This window comes from Trypanosoma brucei, chromosome 10 (assembly GCF_000210295.1).
Source record: "Trypanosoma brucei gambiense DAL972 chromosome 10, complete sequence".
Lineage (NCBI taxonomy): Eukaryota > Euglenozoa > Kinetoplastea > Trypanosomatida > Trypanosomatidae > Trypanosoma > Trypanosoma brucei.
In genome coordinates this window covers 1,056,207-1,077,666 of record NC_026743.1, presented here as the reverse complement: position 1 = coordinate 1,077,666, position 21,460 = coordinate 1,056,207, and the positions used below count along the sequence as shown (strand labels likewise).

The window sequence follows — 21,460 nt, the reverse complement described above, 5'->3', positions numbered from 1 at the left end:
GCTTCAGTTACGTTAAAGTGGTTTTCTTTTGGTTGCAACTGCATCACCGCTTACAAAACCTGCGGCGACTGACGACGCAAAAGAAAAAAACTTCTGACGAAGAAACACGCTGAACACAGCTACTGGATTCCTCCGGGGATGATTATACCAATGTGTGCAAGCATCTGCGAAGTAAAAATGCGTGGCCGACGCCCCTTCTGAGACACTAACACCGCAGTAATACCCCCGAAACATGACTCCACAATTCCCCTCTTCTTGCACAGTCCCTACACCCCCCCCCAAAAAGCTCCCGTCACTGCATGCGCCACAAACTGTCATTTCCAACACCGCTCAAACAAACATCGCAACCCTCCACCGAATTGTTTAATACCTTTCCGCAAAGGCTCAACGAAATGTTGCGTTGGTTGGCACATCAAGCAAAAAATTCAAAAAGCGCTGAGGATGCGCGTGCCCTCCCACACTTTGTTCCAAGCGACCAAAGGGGCAACGCCGTGTCTCCGCCTCTAGCACATCAACATCGACCCTGCAACGAAAAGTTTGCAACTTCGGTTTACCTCTTTACAACGATCTAATATCATCTGAAGGAGGGGGGAGGGGGAGGGCAAAATAGATGTGGTGAGTAGTGCACAATAATAATAACAATAAATACATATGGAAGACGGGGAGAAAGTCTAGCGGTGCTTTCTTGTTTTTTCTTTTTAAAAGTAATACATATGCACTCCGGATGGCAGTGCTCCCCATCTACATGGGCCAATGCTCTTTACACAAAAAGGGTTGTGGGTCTACGCCTGCATAGAGTAAAGTCTCTTGTTCTGGTTCAGTGTAATTCTATTTACGACGCCAAGTTCCTGCTGTTTCCAGCGGTTCTCCTCAACAGTGTGTGCATCTTTTGCGAGGAGAACTAGTTTGTTTTGCCGCATCCGGTCTTCCCTTGCAAACGCCAAATGTTCTGCTCGTTTGTTGTTCCTCTTTTGCTTTAGCATATCACATGTGGCTTGAGCCTTCTTCTGTGCTTCATCGTTCTGTGCCTCCTCGAGAGCGGCCCTCTGTGCCTTCTTGATCGCGATTTCCTCAACGCGCGCGCGCCGGACATTTTGACGTCGTTTGGCACACATCAGCAGCAACGCCTCCAATTTTTCACGCTCCTTTTGCCTCGCGGCCCGAAGTTGAGCCCGCCGCTCCTCCTCAAGATGAGCGTTTTCTACCTTTAACCGACTCAATTCTTCCCTTAGCTCGCGATCAGTCATCGTATGACTCACATAAGAGTGGGAAGGCACCTCGCGACTCTCAAAATTCATTTGTGCCTGCTCTTCCTTCCGCTGGCGGTTTCGTTCTCGCAGCGCCTGCATCTCCTGAATGATGGCGAGCCGTTCTTCCCTTATCCTTTCTTGTTCCTCGTTTGCCTCTTCCTTGAGCCTCTCCCTTTCATCTCGCACACGCGCAGCAGCGGAGAACCGAGCTCTGTTCATGCGCTTCAAAGCCCTCTCACGCTTTTCTAAATTCTCCTTCTTTCTTTCCTCCACAATGCCCTGTTGGTAGGTTTTGTAAAATTCTTTCTGAGCGGCATAGGCTTCCTCTAGCGAGAGTTTTTCCGACCTACACTTCTGAGTCATAGCTTTCTTCGCTTCTTCAATTGCTTTTCGCTTTTCTGTTGCACTTTCAGCGATTTGCTTAATTTTTTCCTTGCGCCTAACGACCTCTTCAGCTTGTTCCTGCTCTTCCTTCTTCCTTTCCCTCTCCCTCCAGTCGTCGTATTCTCGAGCGTCATGAAGACTCACCTCCACTTCTTTCAATGCACGTTTCCTCTCTTCCTCTCTTTTAATATACAACAACGCCTCCCTCCGTATAGTGCCAGCAGTCGGGCGTACTTCAACTGGCTTATCCGTCACCACCTTCACTTCGGGTGGTCGAAGTTCTGAGGATGCGGCTGCAGCTCCAGCTTTCCCTCGCTCCTGTATCTTCTTTCTAAAAGAGGAAAGCGGGCGCCGTTGCATGAAACTAAACCCAATGGGCACCGTCGGAGTCTTGCGAGGAAGCACTGCGGCCGTTGGCGGTTTTGAACAGTCGATACGCGGCGGCCGCTCCTCAGGGATAGTGAACATCATTTCTCTTACCTCCGCTGGTGGAAGCGTCGGAGGTTTAACTTCCCAGAGCGATGAAGGTGGAGCTTTGACAGTGGAAGCTGGTTTCGCGGTGGATAAAAGCCTCTTACACACATCCTCCTCCGTCGACTCACGTACTGGCACCACGCCACCAGGGACTTTCGCCTGCAACCACTCGACAATATCTTGGCGCACTTGGGTCGCCACATCTTGCAGTGTGTGACAAACAAAGTTTTCAACAAAGGAAGAATCATAATGCGCGTTCCAGTAACCACACGAGTGTTCCGTGACGCCCTCCGGATCGGTCATGTACTCCAAGTAATCCACGAGAATATTTGTAGTAGTGCTGCGATAGAACATTTCCCGTAGATTGTGACCTCCTACTTTTTCGTACCGAAACACCACAAAATACGCGATAAGGTACATGGAGCATCTGTCTAAATTGGTTCGCCGGCAGTAATCACAAAAACCTCTCAACATCCCTTCACACACTTTCTCAAAATGAAGGGTGCCTGCCACGGCGTCGCGTACTAGGGCTTCCTGCCCATCCTCCAGTGAACTACATGTCATAAGCGTTTCATCCACAATAACGTCCGTGTCGCGCGTATCAGACTTGTTTAGGCACGGACCGAGGATCTCCACCATAAGTTCCCATAGGTCTCGCGGTTTCATGGCCTATAATGTATCTAAGCAACTCTGACAAAGCGCTACTAGCTTATTTTGTGCGGAAAACGTTCAGGAGCACGGCAATAATAATAATAGATAAGTCTATGAAAAGTGCGGCAGTTAGCGGCGGTACATACGGACAGGAAGGCACAAACAAGCGGATAAGTAAGTGTATGAATGTCGTCAATACTGAAAGTGTTTTTGGTTTGCTTTGCCCGTCATCCACAAGTGAGAAAAACACAACCCTTTTAGCTGTTAACAGAGTTTCCACGATGTGTGGTAGGTTTTTACCGATCTCGCCATCCAGCCTCCAGCCATACGAAACAATACCACGCACGCCGAAGAAAGACAAAAGGAGTCATTGACAACCTACTCATTGCTAAGAGGAGTGGAAGCAGTTCCGCTAAGATTCACCAAACGCATGCGCAAACCGAAGTTCCTAAAGATGCCCTCTAATGTCCAATAGTTTGGGTGTTCAGAGACAAGGTATCACTGTCGATGTAGAAGCTTCCAGACCCCTTCTGTCGCATGAGATCGGCAATAGTCCTGGACGCCTCAAGGCTTCGCAGCGTAATAAAGGCTGGGTTCTTCTGCACGGCCATTCCAATAAGCTTGGCCGCCTCCGCTTCACCCTTCGCCAACAAAATTGCGCCTTCCTTTTCCTGTTCCGCTTGTTCAACACGCCACTTCGCTCGTTCCGCCATCTGCTGGGCGACCTGTTTCGCCTCTACAGCACTCGTGTATTCCTTACCAAAACTCATTTGGGTAATGGAGACATCCGTAATGTCAATATGAAACCGCTTGGCACGTTCGGCCAACATTACCCCAATCCGGTTGCTCACCTCCGGGCGCTTCACCAGCAAATCCGAGGCGTTGAACTGTGCTATTACGGCGCGAATAATCTCGTTCACCAGCGATGGCAACACAGTTTCTGCATATTCCATTCCAACGTTACGGTATATGTCGGGGAGGGCGCTCACGTGCGGCTGGTAGAGGACACGTACAGCCAAGTTGACCGTCTGCAGGTCACGACTCCCAGTTGCAGTCAGCACTTCTGTTGGCTTATTTCGGATATCGAACACAACAGGAGTTTCAAGAAACGGGATGGCGAAGTTGGCTCCCTCGCCGTACGTTCGGTTTTTCAGACCTGTGATGGCATTAAACTTGACCGCGCAGCAGCCGCCATCAACGAAGTAAATGGATTTGTACAAACCTGCACAAACCAAGCCCCCAAAACCGACCAGAGCTGTAAGCCCCGCGATATCACCAAAATTACCCAACCTCTTGCGGATTTCAGCAGCAATTCGTGAAAAGTCCGGTGGTGGAGGTGCCCGGGACATACCAAAAATATATATTAGGAACCGATAAAATATGACACTTCAACCTTCCTTGTTTCTTCACGGGGGCGCTCACGTAACAATCTTACCACTTTTCACCTCTGCTTTATTTACTAAACTGGTTAGTAATACACTCGTGGCGAAAAGAATAACTGAAAGAGTACTGAGAATAAACAGTGAGTGTGTGGCGAGGCGGGAATCGAGAGCACAGGAAAGATCTGCATTGTGAAAACGCCTCCAAGATATCCTCCTAAGCGTGAAGTATTTCTTTTTACAAACGGCAGGAATAGCGAGAGGCACAGGATGCACGACAACACAAAGACAACCAGCCATCAGTACCAGTGTAACGCGGCACAGGTGCAGCCTCTTTGCGAGTAGGGTTATTCGCCCCTCACTTCGAATTTTGATGCAGGAAAGGGGCACACAATTCATGTAGCTTTTTTAAACGTCGTCAAATCGACTTGCATCGTTCTGATCAAAAGCCACAGAACTCACGGCAGCGAATTGAAACCAATATCAATGCTGAAATCCACAGTATAGTGGCGGCCAGCAAACATTACCGCCACTATCACGAGTTTACTGAAAACACCCAGTGTCCCACTAAAAGAGAGTGCTGACCACCGTGGAGGAAGTGATAATCCACAACCCGAGAAGGCACTCACAACCTCAAACATTGTTCGGGTTATCATGTCGTAGTAAGGAGCGTCCGGACCATCTGGCCACTCCTCCTCAAAGATAAGAATACAAAATACGGCAACAAATAACCAAAATTTGCGCGAGGTGAATGGTCTGATGACGTACGCAAGAGGAACCGACTTCCACTTCTTATAGACACGATACGTCGGAACAGGTATGGGAGGCACATACATCGCCATTATCGTAATCGCAATGTGAGAGTCACTGTAATCCAAGCACGATAGAAAAGATGCACCACCAAACCGAACGATAGCAGCCTGGCAGAGAGCAAGAAACACTTTGTATGGTTCTGAATATGGAGCCAGTAAGCCATCGCCACTCCACTGCTGAAACCAAAAGGGGGCCGCCGCTATAACTGTGATGACCACCCAAGCAACGCCCAAGTAGACAGTCTCCCTCAGGTCGAACAAAAATGTGTGCATCGACGCGGGCTGCTTGCTTTTTAAGATGTCGCAGAAAGCCCTGTCCCACGTGCTGTATCCCTTAACTCCACCTTCGAACTCGCCTTCCTTAGCACCTTTCTTCAGTGGCGCGTCAACGCAACCGAGGAGCGCCGCCTCCTCACCATTATCCGCAGGAAAGAGACTTCGTTGTCGTACAGTTGACGTCTGTCTGAAGCTGGAAAAAAGCCGTTTCACACCGCTGAAGAAAAACCACTCCATGCGCAGGAAACAGCGCAGCAGCACGGGAAACATCGTAAACCCCAGTGCACAGCCGACGCTGGCCACCGCTACAACTGCCGGGTCATCGACATAGGGCTCCATGGGAGTAAAGATAGCGCCATGAAAGGAGGCAACCGCCAGCAGAACAACATCGGGAACCCTCAAATTTGATCGATTGAACATTCCGAGAAAGAACGCTAGGCTTATGTGCACGAGGATCACATACATAAGCGTCGTGACGACACACAATGCAGACGCGTACCACAACCGCATTGATTTACTCAGGTAATTGCCTCCAAGCGCGTTTCCACCATCAGAATCCTTTGTGTCTCCTTCGAGCATCGGGCAGAGTTTACTAACCGCCCACAACCGGAGCAGGGGTTGGTAGGCACTTGTTAAGATCGCTCCACCTGCCAGCATCATTACGTGGAGGAAGGCATGCGTTTCCGCTTTCCATTCTGCAACCTCCACAGTGCTCAACCCACAGCAGCACACGGCAGACATTGCTGCGAACAGGGCGTCGACGAAGGCCAGATTGTCCTCGGTGTAACATAGCGCAGTGGCCCCAGTAAGAGCAATCAGCATTATATATGCTGCATGCAAATAGATGTAATGCCTCCTTATAAAGTTGATCCGCCGAACAAGACACTCCTGTGCTTCTGTGAGGGAGAGTCCAGCACCGGTTTTCAACTCAAGTAGTTCCGATATGGCCGACAGAGTGGTCTTCGCCCCAATCCGACTGTTAAAGCAAGGAACCTCACCAGCATCCTCACACTCCCTGAGTCCTCGGTCCAACCTCACATGCGCGCCGCCCTGGTGTGCCCGGTCCCTCACGGGTGAAGTGGCGCCCACCTCCAAACCTACAAGACCAGTTGATGCGATCCTGTTTGATACACAGATCGGAGAAGAAACCGTTTCTTCTTGACTGGCCATATCGCGTGCTAAGGGTGGGGCAAACGTCTTTTACATGTAAACGCTACGCGTACGCGCGGGCATTTACCGCGCACAGCGATACAAGAGGGAAATAGAGTTGGTGGGTTCGGGCGTTGTTGCCGATAAGAACAGGCATCAGTAGCTGCGCGATTGCAACAAAAAAAAAAACGGCCTTCTGTCAAGGGAAGCATCCACGAATAACATGCTCCGTGGAAAGAAAACTGCACAAAGATATGCCGCACTGTTAATGGATAAATTGGATTCAACGTTCTAAAAGGAAGCGAGCTCTGCAATGGTTACATAGACGATGCCCTTCTCTCCCCGTCCCTTTCGTGCTTCGTTGAGTAAAAGAGATGAAAATAATGGTTACAATTTTTTTTACATACTTTGGGGGGTGGAAACCAACGGATACTCGCCTTTTATTTGGAAAAACTTCACTGTTCCACCTCCAGGAGGCCCCCGTAGAGACCACAAAGTGAGGGTACGTGGAAATGGCCCTTATTCAAGCTCGTTTTTAGCTGCGTGCCGCGCGAAGCCACATGCTTCTGTGCCCTGCCAAACGCGCGGCCCTTCACTAATGGAAAATAGGGTGCGATTCTCTGTCTAAAATGTGCTGAAGCCATCTGATCCTCTTTGTGTTCTAGGTTCGCGGCGAGAGCCTGCATATTTTCTTCTCCACGCCGTTTGCCCAAACGTTCCGCAAGAAGCACCTTCCTATAAGCTGAAGCTTCCTTTTCGTCCAGGAGATGTTTCTTTTTTGCGACCTTTCGTTCAATAGTTTCATGTTTGCGGTTCACCGCCTCTTCCCTTTCTTCCTGTTGTAGCGTGTCGTACATGTTTTGCATATCCAACGCACTACCGGTAAGGTTGGCTCGCATAAGACGATCCCCCAAGGTGCGCACGGCCACCGAAAGCGATGACATCGCAACGGGTTGGCGCAACACATCCTTTCGTGTCGCCAATCTGTACGACTCCAGTTCCTCCTTGTGCGCACTGCATATATCATTGTACTTGCGGTGAAGGTGCTCCGTTTGTACAATGCCACTCATGGCAGTCTTTAGTCTCGCACGTCGAAGCCACTGCTTTTTGGAGTCGTTAAACGCCTTCCACTCGTACTCCTGATCCTTTTCGAGCTGGTCCAGTCGCCGGAGGTTTCTACATGCGATGTTGTACTGTCTGTCCTGCTCGATCAAACCAGACACCGAATACGCATCGCTTGTCACCGCAAGGGCAATTTCGTCGCGATCAGCAAGCTTCTGCATCGAGACGCTCCTCCGCCCTATCTCACTCTCCTACGAATATATCTCGATTCCTCAGCTCTGTCCACACCTTGAATGTGGAAAACGTGATACTACGCTATAAGCAATAACAGGACTGTGGGGCTTAAGGTGCGGAAAGTGGCAAAAAGAATAAGGTGGCGAAAGGAACGAATACAAGAACAAAGGTAAGGGAAGATCAGTCCGGTCACGGGACGCACCAACGGCGTGTAGACATCCGTCGAGGGAGCCTACGCAACTTTGACAAATATTATTTACCCACCCAAACTCCCAACTCCATTCAATGTAACAAAAAAAATAATATGCATGTGTATTAATATCGATAGCGATAGTTACATGTGAGTAAGTAACGAAAAAAATAACATAACATACCATAACATCAATCAACCCACATTTCGGTTCACAATACGTGGACCTCCTAAATTCCTAACTTTCATCAGTAATCACCGATGCAGTAGGGGAAAAGGGCAATTGAGGGGGGAGGGGGGAAGAAGTAATCCAACACCACCGTCACCAGTGACCCTCATTATTTTTCTTCTCGCCCACACTTCTACCACCATCGGCATGCCCCACCCCTATATACCACCAATGGAGCTGCTATCAGTACTCTACCTCCTGCCCCGCGAAAAATCCCCACTTTTCCTCCCACTCGTCACACACCATCATTACGTACGGACCGAAGTATGCCACGTTGTCGATTGGGTGTACCCAGCGGCTCTTCGGCTCATAAATGTATTTGTCGCGAAGCACACGGGCCCTCATCACACGGCGGTCTCCGTGTACGATTTTGTCCTGTGGGGCGCGGGTACGGGCAGCACGGTTCCACCAGCCATGTGCATTGATGAGATCATCCTGAAGGCAGCCATATTTATGGTATTGCAGGCCTTCGTAGAAACACATAATTTTGCTAGCGTACCACTTTCCGTACCCACTAAGTTTACTTTTGTCCGTGTTAATGACCTTTTCCCAAGGGTATTCCATTTTGTATGGATGCGCATGGTCCGTCACAGGAAGAGCAAGTAGGGCACGATAGTCCACCCTGTTTGCTTTGATGGCAGTTTGGATGCGCAGCGCCCGCTCAATTTTGTGGGCGTTCTGGACTGAGAGATACTCCCTGTACATGTTGGGGTAAAAGAAGTGACCAAGGTAGTAGCGGAACCCTGCCCAAATGCCCTGGGCCATGAAAAGAGGAGCTGTTGACCGCATTTTTTCGCCTTCCAACCGCACCTACACACTTCTCTGCCTGTTTTTGCTTCCTTACACGTGTCTAGCGGATGCCCCTGAATGTGTCCGAGAAAAAAAAAGGTATCGCAACAACGGATAGAAATGAATGCTTGGCGAGGCCAATAGAAGCAACGGGAGAGGACGATATGCCAATAAAAATGATGATAGCAGGAAGGTGTGTGTGGGGAGGGCGGATAAAAAGCTCACTTCAGTAATGACGCCGCATTTTTACCAATCATTTATTCACGCACCAGTACCCGTGCTTTCGTTTCGTTGGCCAAACAAGGACTGTTGCAAGTGGGAACAACCCAACTGCGATACCCCACACGAACTTCTCGGCACATTCTTTGCTGCGCCCTTTTATGAGAGTATGTCCTAAAACCATCCTTAAAGATTCTCCTTAAGGTATTCGTTGACCTTGCTGAGCGCCGAACGAGCCGTATCGGTCTCGGCATCCGCCATGAATGGTGCGACATCATCAGCAACGTTCTGTGCGGACGTCTCAAGAACAATGCCGTCGTCTATTACCTCGTCCACTGCCAGTACAAGCGCATCGTATTTCTCCAATATACCTTTGTGAGTGATGTCTTGCGTTTTCAGTATCCGCTGCAGGGCGTCAACAATGCATCGAAGAACGGTGTGCATAACCATTTCATTTTCCTTAATGTCACCAACAATTGCGAACGTTATACTGCCCCAAACATGGAACAGTATACTGTGAACATCGTGAAGCACGATGTCTCCGTCCTTTGATGCCGCCCAATTGCGTTTGGGCGCCGAAACGGCGTCATATATAACGCGTTCCAAGGCGCGTTGTTTTTCTAACGTTGTCAGCACACCACGTGCTTTCATATCTTCGTTGAGATAATACTTGACAAATACGCGGTTACCTGAGTCATTGAGGACGACCACGCCCTGAATATGATGCATGTACTCCATACTTGCAGCTCGTCGCAGTGGGAACCTGGGAGATGACCCTGCTTCAAAGCACCTATAGATGTGAGCAAATTTCTTTCCGACTGATTCACGAAAAGCAGAGAAAGACGAAAAGAAGTAAACACAACAAAAAGTAAAAATGAGAGAGCTATAAAAAAAAATAAAGTCCATGTCGGGGGATACTGCATTCCATCATCATGTATAAACTTTCGGTTCACTTCGTTCTTCCTTTGTTCGTTACCATTTTGCCATGACCCACGGTAGTGTTGAAGTTAGAGTCATCGCGTGGTTGTACGGCGAAAGGTTGGGAAGCAAGGAACAAATGGTGCACTATGCACAGAGGAATGCATATCGGCATAACAAGATAAAAAGGGGAAGGAGGTGAGAAAAGCAAAACAGTTTGGTGACTACACCCACTGACACACCAGTCCGTTCCCATTCCCATTCACATTCATTCATCCTCCAAGCAAAAGACTGAAGAAAAAAAGATGGAGAACCTTGCCATGCTTTTACCACCGACTGACTCTAGCGTACCTCCTGGGGGAGACGATCAGCCACATCAACGCAAGGCATGAAACAACAACAAGAAAATATGGTGTGTAACTCACCACATATTTCACTACAGCAAGATTCGCCACGAACACTGAAAACAGCACACTTACATCACTGTTCACAGCGTACACAGGAAAACTGTCCGCGCAAAGATTCAGCACAGCGGAAGAAGTAATTATGCAAAGTATAGCATTGAACAGGAATGATGTGGTAAGCGTCTTGTTAACCTCCACAGGGTATATGTGGTACAAAGCCAGGTTTCCTCCGAGTTTAATGCAGCCTTTTATTGTGCAGCAAAGTAAGTAGAACGCAAAACAGCTGTACACGGTTACACACAGTGTTAGTGAAGTGTCACTTAGTTGGCGAAGCATTCCACCATACATCGGATGCGTGTCTGAGACATTGCTCAACGTTATATATAGAATCCACCTTATCGATAGAAACGTAAAAACTAAGCCGGCCAAGAGGCATAGATAACCCTGCAACACTTTGCCCCCTTGTTGGTGGTAAGAAATTTCTAACGTTGTATGGTATGCCTCTAACTCCCTCACGGCTTGCCTGAACGCCAGCACTTTTCTGGCGTGTCCACCATACGAATGCTCGGCGCTTGTTTCTTCAATCATTCTTCCCTTATCAATAAGGCGCTGTGACTCCCTCGCAACTTCCTCCCGTCGGTAGGCGTATTCGGAAGCAGTGATGGGCCTTGGTCGATCACGGAAGTACAGCAAGAACTCCTGTGGGACGGCTACTAGTCCTATACCACCAAAGGTGCACAGAGGTATCCATCCAGCAGCACACAGCAACGCAATAAGATAAACGAAAAGCGACACCTGAAGACGGAGTGATTCCCCTTGCGACTGATCACTGAACTCCTTGATAGACTCGAAGCTTGTGACGGGTTGAATTGATGTGGAATACGCCGTGTATCCGACGTTGGCATACCCGGCAAAATGCCATCCGCAGTAAAATGCAGATGAGGCAAGTACCACAACCAACAACGTCATAGCTACAGACACGCACACTCTCTTCCAAGCATTCGAGTTATTGTGATTCCCGACCTCATGGTACACCAGCACAAAAGGGCATATAACAAGACCAAAAATCACCAAGGCGACAGCAACAATGGTCCACAGCAACAGCACATTCGATTTGGACTCAGGGATGAGTGCTGCATACTGCAAAGCTGCAACACTGTATGGGAGCATAAGTAAGTTGTAGGAGACAAGCGTGAAGGACACCACGATGATAAGCTTCCCGAAGAAACCATCGTTGTTGTCACCCTCAGAACTGAAAATCGACACAAGATGGATGATGAGTCCGAACACCATAAGGGCCGCCAAGGCCGCCATGAGAAAAAATACCCAATCCATGGTTTCTCAATAGCCGCTGCCTCTTCCACTTTTCCTTTTCCTTTCCTCCAAACAAAGCTATAAAATCAGTTAAAAAGGATATTAGAGCGGGATTGACTACACAGCTGCAATTAACAAAATTATATTAGAATTAGGGGCTATACCACGTATGGGCATCGGGGCCCTTTTGAACAACAAAAACACGGGGTGTGAGAAGGGAAAGGAGAAAAACCCTGAATAAACCAACCGCGCGTACTTATACCTGCATCAAGTATTTGTGGATTCCTACCCCGCAAAATACATTCTACTGGATACATCCTGTACAATCCACTCCATTCCCTGCAACAGGCCAGCACCTGTCTTCGCACTACACGCGCACAGATAAACGTGTCGTTTTCCCTTGCGGATAATGTCAATTCCAAGGTGTCGTTCAATCTCTCCGGGAGGAAGGGCACCTGATAGATCCTGCTTGTTTAGAAGGATAAGCAGGCTAGCGCCGGCAAGCCGTTCTTCCTGTAATAGTGTGTGGAGTTCTCGCCTGCAGTCATCCAAACGAGCAACGTCGTTGCTATCCACCACCCATATTAACCCATCAGTGCTCTCGAAGTAATTTCGCCAGTAACTGCGGAGTGACTGCTGACCACCAACATCCCATATGTTCAATGTGCACCCATTTAGGGAGAAGGCGGTGATTTGAAACCCAAGTGTCGGACTAATCGAACTCGTGTCTTTACCACAAAACTTCTTCACACACGTCGTCTTCCCTGCGTTGTCTAATCCAAGCATCAGAATGCGCATCTCGCGCTCTTTCCGCTTCGTTTTGCGGATGATCGATAGTAAACCCATACTACCTCGCACTACACCTAAGAAAGATCAGGGGGTGGAGATTTTGAGGCGAAACAACGACACCCAACTATTTGGAAGTGGGGTAAGGATGGACATTCCTCGAAAGGGAGAAAAAAGGAACAAAACGAGGGTAAGCAATAAGACAAAACGACTGTCGTCCTTTAGCGTGCGATAAAAACTAAAAAAGTCGTTCCTAATAGAGTAACCCCATTACCTTCTAACATCGGCCGCCGATCCTAATTTCCTACATAGAGGGCTTTTTCCTCATTTACCACCAAGCTGCGTGCCGGATGCGCTCGTCGTACCACTCTACATTTTTGTGTAGCGTGTGCATGAACGCAAATATGGGGAGAAACGCGAGAACGTAAAACTGAAGCATGTTATACACCCAGGTGCCCCAACGGGAGCCAATAGAAAAGTACGTCCGCACAACCATGAAGTCCGTATACCTCTGCTCTACGCCGGCAAGGTCCCAGTTCTTGTTGAACTCCCGTTTGTGGTACTTAGATTCCACCGACTCGTACTCAAGCCGCCTCTTTTGCTCGGTGCGACCCCATCCATAGAGCATGGGACCAGGTCTCGCGGGAGCCTTGTTACATACGACCAACAGAAACCGGGAGCTTCTCATCATCGCTTTGGATCAATATTAATGCCTAAAAACTACATAAAAGAAATCAAAGAGGGAACGAAACTATGGCAAACGGAAATCACACAGGAAGTAGCCCGAGTAGCCCCACCACAGGGAAGGGACTAGAGGAATGAAGAGTCGTTGAATTAATAGTAAAAATCCAATGCGCAAAAAAAAAAAAAAAGGCCCGTGCCCGGAGAGAAATAAAAACACCACTTGTACAACCAACTCAGATAAATCGACGATGTGGCACATGGTGGCGTCGGTGATCATTTCCGCGGCCCTCCCCACCACGAGGTAAGGAACCACCAATTAATGAAAACGTAGCGAACGTGAGACCAAATGGAAGGGACGTCTTAAACGTTGAGCGCAGCACCCCGCCTACAAAAAAACGGACACCCTCAGTCCGGAGCATGTTACTGAATACACCCTTGGCTTCCTTGAGGATGGCTGCCTCTCCAGCCAAGAAGGTTGACGCGTTATGAATGCCACTGGATCGCTCCCGGCTGAACAACGCCGATCTAAATGTGTTACGCAACGGTGAGGTAACAAATGTTAGGAAGGAGTGTGTGCGAAAAGCATCCCACCAAGACTCAAAAAAACCTCTTTCTCCGCAGCGCTGCAACGCAACTAAGGTCGTACCATGCCAAGCAGTTGATATGACGATGGTCGCAGAGGCACCCGAAAAAAAGGACAACGCCCCATAGTGCTTCACATTCTGTTGCAAGCACTTTAGAACCGACTTATAGGATACTTCTTTGGGCCTATGCGACAGATTCCACCGGTAGGCGAGGGTGCGAACCCCCACTTTCCCCAATCCATGAAGTGCTCCACCACAAAACGCCCCCGACACAGATCCGTTTCCAAGCAAGAACCCTGTGTACAGGAGGCCACTCGGCAACGCAATTAGCAGTGGTTGTGAGGGTTGGAACAACATTCCCCTATACCGAGCTGCGCAAAACGAAACGGGGTCAACACGCCGTACTGCCCTGGCGTCAAACGCTTTGACATAATCACGGTACGGGAAGAGAATAATTGTGGTTGTAACACTGGCCATGTACCCCAAGGCGCCGTCAACGATACAGCTGTCCATTACAGCAAATGTTTAAGACCTAATGTCACTGCTTGTCAAACATGGGAAGGGGCGATTGTTTGTTGGAAAATCAAATAGACGGAGGGAAGAGTAATCAGAAAATACGCTGCGCTGTTCACTTCCACTACATGGAAATCCCCGCGGCACCAACAAAACGTGTTGGAGTCGGACACTCCACGCATAACATCGTCGCTGCCGCCACTATGCGGCACTCTATGGTTTCTGATGGTTGGCTGTCTGTGCGCAAGCACAAGGAGATGCATAAACGTGCTGAAACTACGTAAACACTGAAGTACGTTTCGAATTGTTGGCGTTGTGATTAAGAGCCAATCTCCCTGGAACGGAGAGCTGGTCAGCATTGTGAAGCTCCCACTGCTCTATCTCTGCTAAAACGAAGGGGCTCTCACCGGCGGATGATTTCTTCTTAATTTGAAAGCTGTGTTGTAGCACTTGTTTATGTGACAACCACACACCACCGTTAGGTAAGCTTTGTACAAATGGATTTTTAGTAACAAACCCCGATAGCGCGTTCATGCCAGGAGGTATCTGCTCGGAAAAAGCATGCTTACCCAGAGCCAAGGCTTGTTTGAGCTTAGGGTGCAACAGGTCAACGGGAAAGGGCTCCACGTCTTCTATACTGATCACAGCTGCCGTCAGACTTATGCAGATCGCCTCACTGTCATCCTTGAGTGTGAGAAAATCACCGAGTGCTGGGTGGTCAGTTCGAATCCAGAAGGGTGATCTAAAGTGCAGCTCCGCAGCAGCGGCTTGAAGATTATCCACGACTTCCTCTCTAGAAAAAAATAGACCTGTCAAACCACAGCGGGGTAGGTAACATTCCGCGTCAGGGTCGGCAACTACTCTCGCCACTGATGAGTGATAAAAGGTGCGTGGAATAATGTCTTCTGCGCTATCGGTAGGGTTTATAAAGTGCTTCGGCAAAGGCAGGGTAAAAATCGGTGCCCCTTTGGTAACGCTACCGCCATCAGCATTGGAAATAACCCTACTTGGAACAAATTCCTGTGTAGTAGGATTCTTCGAGAACTGTTCATACTTTGCCGGATGATAAACCTTCAGTTGCTCAAGTAGCGCCTGAGCATTATGAACTTGAAAGGGTAACGACATGGCCTCGGCATTGCACATGAGCTGCAGCTGCCGGAGGGTACTCAGCTGTATAATCGAAGAGACCTTTCGCCGGTACGACATCGTGAATGCTACTGTAGCGCGCTGCACAATTATTAAAGAGAGGGGATGATCAAAACACAAACGAAGAGCGCGTTTGGTTAGGCACTTGCAACCCAGCAATCAGGTGGTTGAGAGTACTATTACAGACGCACTCGACAACAAATCTTTTAAACGTCTCTTTTACTGAATTTCCGGTGACGAACCCACCAGGAATTCGGACAAAAAAATCAGAGTGTCGCAACAATTAAAACGAGGGGAAGCATTTTGTAATCAATAGAACTATGTGTGCGTGTCCAGAACAAATGGCAGTGCAGCCATTGGTAACGACGGTAAAGTGTTCTTCCCGTGGGCACACAGGGGGAAGGTGGACCGCTGTATGTGAAAAGAGGGCTAAAATAAACAACTCGCAAAAAAGTGTGAAACATAATGCTGCATCTCTGACTTATCACTTGAACAGTACGGATATCTACAAATTACTCTTCTAGGGACATGGTCAGAAGTTTCTCAAACTGTTTCAATCTATCTAAATGAGACTCTTCTGCTTTCAACGACAAACCGACCTCTAAAGAATTGACGCTTTCTGACGCATTGGGGTACTCCACATACTGCCCCCCTGTCATCCACCCTTTTGAGTTTGTTAGCTGTCCTTCCGTGAGTTTGGAGTAAACGGGTCCTTCACCTTTAGTTCTAATAGGCACAGAGTCTCGAAAGTCCTTTCTGTTGATCCATGTTTGAACTCCCATCAAATTCTCTTCGACAAGCAGCACGTGCGAAACTCGCGAAGAAATAATCTTATTTACAAAAGATAACTCCTGCTGCATGATAGACAACCGCTGCAGGGTTTCCTCCTTCTCAAGGTAAAAACACTCTCGTTCGTTGCAGAAGGCAGCGTCGGCATCACACCTACAATGCCTGGTACACAAGGCCTGAGAGTTGGATCTTTCAAGAAAGTGTCTCAACTCCCTCCCTAAGTTTTCGGTACGACCGTAACCTCCCTCTACCCACCTATGTACCAGTTCCATGTCACCTTCAAGCGAAGCTTTAATCGACTCGAGCCGAATCTGCTGAGCAAAAAGATTGTCCTCCATTCCTTTTAAGTGATGCGCCCACCGCTCACACTCTTTTGCCCTAACGTCTAAGTGTTTGGTACGCACTTGAAGCTCCCTTTCCCTCTCCTGGATAGCCTTCTGTTGGCGATGGAATTCGTTTGCACTGACTTTTTCCAGGTCGGCATGTACTGACTTTAGAGTTTCGCACTTTGATTTTTCTTCCGTCAGTTTGGTCATTAGTAGGCAACGATCGTGCTTAAGCCTTTTTACATCTTCCTCCGCATCATGAAGTCGGGTTTTCAGTGCTTTGATGACTATGTGACATTGTATAAGATGGTTGCGAATCAGGCGGTCCAACTCGAGACATTTTTGGGTGTACGTAGCGCTACTCAGGCATCTGCTTTCCATACCACCAAAATCAAAAATAGGACGGTGACAACCGTAAGAGCCCCTTGGGGGCGCACCGTGCTCGGATATGCGCGTTGACCCGTGTAGTCGCCGGTAACTTGTGCAAGGAAAACCGAAGTATCTTTGCTAAATTCAAGCAAAGACAGGAGAAGTAGTTTACATCACAGGGACACACGTATATAAATGCACGGAGACGCATAGAAAGAAACGCCCCAATCTAATGTGGACGGACAAACAGAAGAGAAGCACATCGTCGAGTTACCTTACCTTTTCTTTTTTTAAAAAATGAATCTAAGGCATTTCCCGCCCAATGTTTGTACAGTAGTATCTAGTAAAAAGTTTATACAACTTCTACTCAAGAATCTGTTGCAGGACGCTTCTTCGGTCGACGAAGTGGACCCTCGGCGAGGTTGAGGCGTTCTACAAACTTTCCCCTTTCTACGGGATTGTGAGTTTCATCCGCCACTTTCACGATGCCACGCTTTAGTATCACATTTTGGTGACGCAGTTCTTGTAGTTCAACTTCTTGCTGAGAACAAAGATCGGATAGTTTTCGTACTTCTTCAGCCATAGTCCCAGAGTTCTCTTTTTTTATTAACTTGAGCACATCATGAACCTTGTTGTACTTTTCCACCAATGTGTCTCGTTCACTTGCTATGCGCTGGCGTTCTTCCAATGCCTTTTGTATTTCTTGCGCGTCATGGCAACAACGTTGCTTGGCATCCTCCAACGCAACCTTCGCTTTTTGGTGTGACTCATGTAAGTTGTCATAAGCATCTCGAGATTCCTGCAGAGATTTTGTGAGTTGCGCAACTTGGACGTTAGCGTTCTCATACAATTCTATGTATGTATTCAGTTTCGTTTTCGTTGCTTCCACTTCTGTGCGAGATGACGAGTTCATTAATTGTTGTTTAACATCATGGGTTCTCAACTCTTCCATTAGCGCTTTGACCTGATTTGTTGAACTAACATAATCCCTTCTCATTTGCGAAAGTTTCTTTTCAAGAATACCCTTCTCTTTCAAAGAAAATTGTTCGCGCTCGCGAGCACGAGAACACTCTGACTTTGCTGTGAGAAGCTCCTCTTCTGCCAGCGTCAAAGTTTTCAACATTGCGGCCTTTTCGGCAGCAAAAACAGAACATCGTTCCTCGCATCTACTTATTTTCTGCTGGGATTTTTGCAAAAGCTTTTCGTAACGATTAACCTCTTCAGATAACCTTTCACGTTCTCTTTGCTGATTTTCACCTTGCTCTCGCATGTCATTGAGTGTGCAGTTGAATAAGACATCAATGTCACGTAGTTCTTCACGCATGCCGAAAACTTGATCACTAAGCCACTTATTTTCACTGACGAGATTATCAGCTTCCTCTCTGTTCGAGTTGAGAGCAGTAGATAGTTCTACTACCTTCGATCGAAATATCTTAGCGTCGTTTTGAGCTGAAGTAACCTTCTCCTCCAAGTCCCTAGCAATTGAAACGAGCTTGCTGTTTTCCAGTTGTTTCTCGCTTATAGTTTGAGTTAAAGATGCTATTTTTTCCCTGCTGTCCAAAACCTGATTATACATTCTGCTGTGAATGAATTCACATTTACTGATATAAAGTTGCGTCAGGCCCACCAACTCATGATAGTTCTCGACCAAAATGGACTGACGTCCGTTAGATTCTCTGTGACACAACATCTCATGCTCTTTGAATCTCAAAATTTGGTTCAGGGTTGTGTTTCTCATACATACCTCTTGCAATTTCATTTCGTAACTATTCATAGCGCTGGCCTTCTCTGTCACTAGCCGCGAAATCTCCGCTTCTGACTCCCGTCGCATCATCTGAACTGATACCTTTAGTTCATCGTGCTCCACGAGCAGGGTGCTATAACAATCCTTAACAATCTTTAGCTCCGCGTTGAGGCTCATTTTCGACTCCTCAAGAGTGTGGCGATTGGTCTCGGATCTACCTAGTTCATTTTGCACGGCTTCTAGTTCACGAGACCAGTTTATTCGTGCATCCTGAAGTTCCCTCACGTCTAGTTCGAGTAGCCGTATTTGCTCTCGGCACGTTGCAGTTTCTTGCCCTTGCTCGACGCGCAGCTTGGACAGATCCTGTTCCGCTTCCTGTAGTTTCAGCAGAAGCAGCCCATTTTCTTCTGCCAGAGAGGCACTATTATGTTGAGCTTCTTTCAGGGTTTCCCCATATGACTCGTTACTGTGAATCGCAGAAAGCAGTTGATTAAATAGAGCCCCAACCATAGTGTTTGCTTCATCAGCAATAATTTTACACCGGCAAAATACCTCCTGCTCTGTGAGAAGCAATGCATCTCTCGTGCGCTCTAATAGTCGTTTGGCACGTGAAAGCTCATCGTCAAGCAGGGAAACTCTTTCCCTTCCCTCATTATACATAGTCTCTGCTTGTTTCCTGCTTTTTTTAAGCTCCAACAACGCCTCCGCGAGCATGTCCTCCTTTCGAGAAAGTGACGTGATTTGTTCACTCTTCTGCTCGATTTCTGCAACCATTTCGTTGACGCGCCCCTCCATGGCACCTACTTGCTGAGAGGCAAAACACAAACTTCTTTCCGTCGCAGCCAGTTTCTCCGAAAGTTCCTTGTTTTGTGTTTCATATTTCTCTAACTCTTGAAACTGAGATAAATGGTGTGCCTCCAACTGTTGAAGCTGATTTTGCAGTCCAGTGTTCCTATCCTCAGAAAGTGCAATTAAACGACGAGCTTCACTTAGTTCACATAAGCATTCGTTGAGTTTTGTCTGCAACTCTGCTGTTTTTCTAGACCACTGATCCACAATATCATGGGCTTCGCATTGTAACGCTTCCTTGGCGCACTGTATATCATCACCTCTTTGCAACGCCTCCTGTAGCTGCTGCTGGCATTCCCTCAATTCCCTTTCTAGTTGGGTGACGCGCTCCCTCATAGCATCGGCTATTCTCTCCTGCTTGGATGACATGACTAAAGCAGAATAAGATGAGGATATCAATCGCAAGTGGTAGTTAAACTATAGGGAAACTTCCGAGGTTCGTTGTACCATACATCAACGCAAGACCGGTTGATAATGAGATAGGGATGACAGTATAACGGCACATAAAATCTATTATTATTATTATTGCTATTATTGTAAAGATCTTGATCGCCTTGTAGGGTCACATCATGAGAATTACTCCCATGCCACATTAGGTGAGTGATGAAAAACAACAATTCGGTATCCAAAAGTAGATTTGAAAATATTAAACGTAATGTTTTTTAAAAAGGGCAAATCAAAGTCGCTAAACTACCTCCCACACGATACTCTACAGCGAAACAACGCGCTGCGGATGTTTACACTCCTGTTTTTAAACCAGGTATGGGAACTAACTTTTCAAGGCACGGCTCAGCTGCACTTAGTTCGCCCCCTGATACTAAGCACACCCGTTGGGTCGTGACGCGCTGCGGCCCTTCCGATACTCTAGAGTGCAATATGTGATATTTCCTTTAGAGCACAACCGAATTCACGAAGATGAAGTTGAGAAAAATCGTTGCGCGGTGCTATCGTATTCACACTCGCAAGTCTTTCGCCTGGATTACGCGCTGGACAGCATGTCGCCGCAGAACACCACAACCAGCAATGAGCGTGGAGGGTTCGCTCTTGCATTCCGTGGATACTTCACCCAAATCAGAACCTTCCTCACACAAGGGTTGGACTCCTATGCGTGCGTTTTTTTTTTCCGGACATTTCCGACTCCGTGGACCGAAACTTTACGCCACTAACCGTTTCCTTGTGTTTTGTTCCCAGCAAAAAGGCAGCGAGTTTTGTGGCCTCGGTCCCGCAGGGGTTTCCGCCACAGGAGTTTTAATATGAAAGAAAAGGGGTGGAAACCGCGGGAGAACACCGTATCGTTCCGGGGTCGTCTCCATTGCCTCTGTCACAGAGCAAGCTCCGTGTGCTTTTGTCCCGACGCACCTATGAAGCACCCCACCGTCCTCCCGCATAGCGGTTGCGCACCACCGAAGTTGATAACTCGTGGCACTGGGGATTAAGATTCGCAGAGTTGCTGGTATCTTCCTGAAAAGGTTCTCATGTATATTCACCAACACTCGTTCCGGTAGCCGCTTTTTCAGCGTGTTACCGCGGGTAATCTTAGCGCCTGCAGCCGGCGGGGGTCTCCCGGGGATCTGATTCAGCACCCAACTGCTCTTCCCTGATCCGAATATTGTGGAAGCCTCCATCTCTTTATCCTTATTCATCTGTTTAAGCTAAGGCCCTCCTCCACGCGACGGGCGTCGCATCTCCGATTTTGCACACTGCCCTATTCTCCCTCCGACGGAAGTGAGGTTTGGTGGTCAGGCCGTGCCGCAACAGCTCTCTTTTGGAATTGATTTTCCCAGCGCTACGAGAATAGCAAACGCAGTGATATCGAAGTGTCTGTTTCAATTCTTCGCTGCCCTTTAAAGCCCTTTTTCTTTGCCTCAACCGCACTTTGCTCAGGGGCATTTGCCATTTCGCTTTTCTCCTTCACTACACCCGCGGGGACGGGGTC

The 21,460-nt window shown here is 48.0% G+C and overlaps 18 protein-coding genes across 18 annotated transcripts; 1 reads left to right on the top strand and 17 right to left on the bottom strand.

The window, feature by feature from the left end:
• Nucleotides 1-12: 12 nt before the first annotated feature.
• TbgDal_X5380 (hypothetical protein, unlikely) lies at nucleotides 13-318 on the bottom strand (the record flags this gene model as incomplete). Its single annotated transcript, XM_011779415.1, has 1 exon — nucleotides 13-318. One exon carries the CDS (start codon nucleotides 316-318, stop codon nucleotides 13-15), a length of 306 nt encoding a protein of 101 aa, XP_011777717.1.
• A 464-nt stretch (nucleotides 319-782) lies between these two features.
• On the bottom strand, nucleotides 783-2,774 carry TbgDal_X5370 (hypothetical protein, conserved; the record flags this gene model as incomplete). Its single annotated transcript, XM_011779414.1, has 1 exon — nucleotides 783-2,774. One exon carries the CDS (start codon nucleotides 2,772-2,774, stop codon nucleotides 783-785), a length of 1,992 nt encoding a protein of 663 aa, XP_011777716.1.
• Nucleotides 2,775-2,782: 8 nt separating this feature from the next.
• TbgDal_X5360 (hypothetical protein, unlikely) lies at nucleotides 2,783-3,133 on the top strand (the record flags this gene model as incomplete). Its single annotated transcript, XM_011779413.1, has 1 exon — nucleotides 2,783-3,133. The coding sequence occupies one exon, from the start codon at nucleotides 2,783-2,785 to the stop codon at nucleotides 3,131-3,133; it is 351 nt and encodes a 116-aa protein (XP_011777715.1).
• Nucleotides 3,134-3,220: 87 nt separating this feature from the next.
• Nucleotides 3,221-4,108, bottom strand: TbgDal_X5350 (prohibitin, putative; the record flags this gene model as incomplete). Its single annotated transcript, XM_011779412.1, has 1 exon — nucleotides 3,221-4,108. One exon carries the CDS (start codon nucleotides 4,106-4,108, stop codon nucleotides 3,221-3,223), a length of 888 nt encoding a protein of 295 aa, XP_011777714.1.
• A 69-nt stretch (nucleotides 4,109-4,177) lies between these two features.
• Nucleotides 4,178-4,537, bottom strand: TbgDal_X5340 (hypothetical protein, unlikely; the record flags this gene model as incomplete). The annotated part of the gene is made up of 1 exon (XM_011779411.1): nucleotides 4,178-4,537. One exon carries the CDS (start codon nucleotides 4,535-4,537, stop codon nucleotides 4,178-4,180), a length of 360 nt encoding a protein of 119 aa, XP_011777713.1.
• Nucleotides 4,538-4,596: 59 nt separating this feature from the next.
• Nucleotides 4,597-6,396, bottom strand: TbgDal_X5330 (transporter, putative; the record flags this gene model as incomplete). The annotated part of the gene is made up of 1 exon (XM_011779410.1): nucleotides 4,597-6,396. One exon carries the CDS (start codon nucleotides 6,394-6,396, stop codon nucleotides 4,597-4,599), a length of 1,800 nt encoding a protein of 599 aa, XP_011777712.1.
• A 434-nt stretch (nucleotides 6,397-6,830) lies between these two features.
• Nucleotides 6,831-7,658, bottom strand: TbgDal_X5320 (hypothetical protein, conserved; the record flags this gene model as incomplete). The annotated part of the gene is made up of 1 exon (XM_011779409.1): nucleotides 6,831-7,658. The coding sequence occupies one exon, from the start codon at nucleotides 7,656-7,658 to the stop codon at nucleotides 6,831-6,833; it is 828 nt and encodes a 275-aa protein (XP_011777711.1).
• A 51-nt stretch (nucleotides 7,659-7,709) lies between these two features.
• On the bottom strand, nucleotides 7,710-8,048 carry TbgDal_X5310 (hypothetical protein, unlikely; the record flags this gene model as incomplete). Its single annotated transcript, XM_011779408.1, has 1 exon — nucleotides 7,710-8,048. The coding sequence occupies one exon, from the start codon at nucleotides 8,046-8,048 to the stop codon at nucleotides 7,710-7,712; it is 339 nt and encodes a 112-aa protein (XP_011777710.1).
• A 225-nt stretch (nucleotides 8,049-8,273) lies between these two features.
• TbgDal_X5300 (hypothetical protein, conserved) lies at nucleotides 8,274-8,879 on the bottom strand (the record flags this gene model as incomplete). Its single annotated transcript, XM_011779407.1, has 1 exon — nucleotides 8,274-8,879. One exon carries the CDS (start codon nucleotides 8,877-8,879, stop codon nucleotides 8,274-8,276), a length of 606 nt encoding a protein of 201 aa, XP_011777709.1.
• A 405-nt stretch (nucleotides 8,880-9,284) lies between these two features.
• TbgDal_X5290 (coatomer zeta subunit, putative) lies at nucleotides 9,285-10,004 on the bottom strand (the record flags this gene model as incomplete). The annotated part of the gene is made up of 1 exon (XM_011779406.1): nucleotides 9,285-10,004. The coding sequence occupies one exon, from the start codon at nucleotides 10,002-10,004 to the stop codon at nucleotides 9,285-9,287; it is 720 nt and encodes a 239-aa protein (XP_011777708.1).
• Nucleotides 10,005-10,342: 338 nt separating this feature from the next.
• Nucleotides 10,343-11,755, bottom strand: TbgDal_X5280 (hypothetical protein, conserved; the record flags this gene model as incomplete). Its single annotated transcript, XM_011779405.1, has 1 exon — nucleotides 10,343-11,755. The coding sequence occupies one exon, from the start codon at nucleotides 11,753-11,755 to the stop codon at nucleotides 10,343-10,345; it is 1,413 nt and encodes a 470-aa protein (XP_011777707.1).
• A 264-nt stretch (nucleotides 11,756-12,019) lies between these two features.
• TbgDal_X5270 (ADP-ribosylation factor, putative) lies at nucleotides 12,020-12,580 on the bottom strand (the record flags this gene model as incomplete). The annotated part of the gene is made up of 1 exon (XM_011779404.1): nucleotides 12,020-12,580. The coding sequence occupies one exon, from the start codon at nucleotides 12,578-12,580 to the stop codon at nucleotides 12,020-12,022; it is 561 nt and encodes a 186-aa protein (XP_011777706.1).
• Nucleotides 12,581-12,848: 268 nt separating this feature from the next.
• TbgDal_X5260 (hypothetical protein, conserved) lies at nucleotides 12,849-13,211 on the bottom strand (the record flags this gene model as incomplete). The annotated part of the gene is made up of 1 exon (XM_011779403.1): nucleotides 12,849-13,211. The coding sequence occupies one exon, from the start codon at nucleotides 13,209-13,211 to the stop codon at nucleotides 12,849-12,851; it is 363 nt and encodes a 120-aa protein (XP_011777705.1).
• Nucleotides 13,212-13,437: 226 nt separating this feature from the next.
• Nucleotides 13,438-14,301, bottom strand: TbgDal_X5250 (hypothetical protein, conserved; the record flags this gene model as incomplete). Its single annotated transcript, XM_011779402.1, has 1 exon — nucleotides 13,438-14,301. The coding sequence occupies one exon, from the start codon at nucleotides 14,299-14,301 to the stop codon at nucleotides 13,438-13,440; it is 864 nt and encodes a 287-aa protein (XP_011777704.1).
• Nucleotides 14,302-14,577: 276 nt separating this feature from the next.
• Nucleotides 14,578-15,507, bottom strand: TbgDal_X5240 (hypothetical protein, conserved; the record flags this gene model as incomplete). The annotated part of the gene is made up of 1 exon (XM_011779401.1): nucleotides 14,578-15,507. The coding sequence occupies one exon, from the start codon at nucleotides 15,505-15,507 to the stop codon at nucleotides 14,578-14,580; it is 930 nt and encodes a 309-aa protein (XP_011777703.1).
• A 452-nt stretch (nucleotides 15,508-15,959) lies between these two features.
• Nucleotides 15,960-16,943, bottom strand: TbgDal_X5230 (hypothetical protein, conserved; the record flags this gene model as incomplete). Its single annotated transcript, XM_011779400.1, has 1 exon — nucleotides 15,960-16,943. One exon carries the CDS (start codon nucleotides 16,941-16,943, stop codon nucleotides 15,960-15,962), a length of 984 nt encoding a protein of 327 aa, XP_011777702.1.
• A 355-nt stretch (nucleotides 16,944-17,298) lies between these two features.
• On the bottom strand, nucleotides 17,299-19,893 carry TbgDal_X5220 (hypothetical protein, conserved; the record flags this gene model as incomplete). The annotated part of the gene is made up of 1 exon (XM_011779399.1): nucleotides 17,299-19,893. One exon carries the CDS (start codon nucleotides 19,891-19,893, stop codon nucleotides 17,299-17,301), a length of 2,595 nt encoding a protein of 864 aa, XP_011777701.1.
• Nucleotides 19,894-20,678: 785 nt separating this feature from the next.
• On the bottom strand, nucleotides 20,679-21,167 carry TbgDal_X5210 (T. brucei spp.-specific protein; the record flags this gene model as incomplete). Its single annotated transcript, XM_011779398.1, has 1 exon — nucleotides 20,679-21,167. One exon carries the CDS (start codon nucleotides 21,165-21,167, stop codon nucleotides 20,679-20,681), a length of 489 nt encoding a protein of 162 aa, XP_011777700.1.
• Between the last annotated feature and the right edge of the window lie 293 nt (nucleotides 21,168-21,460).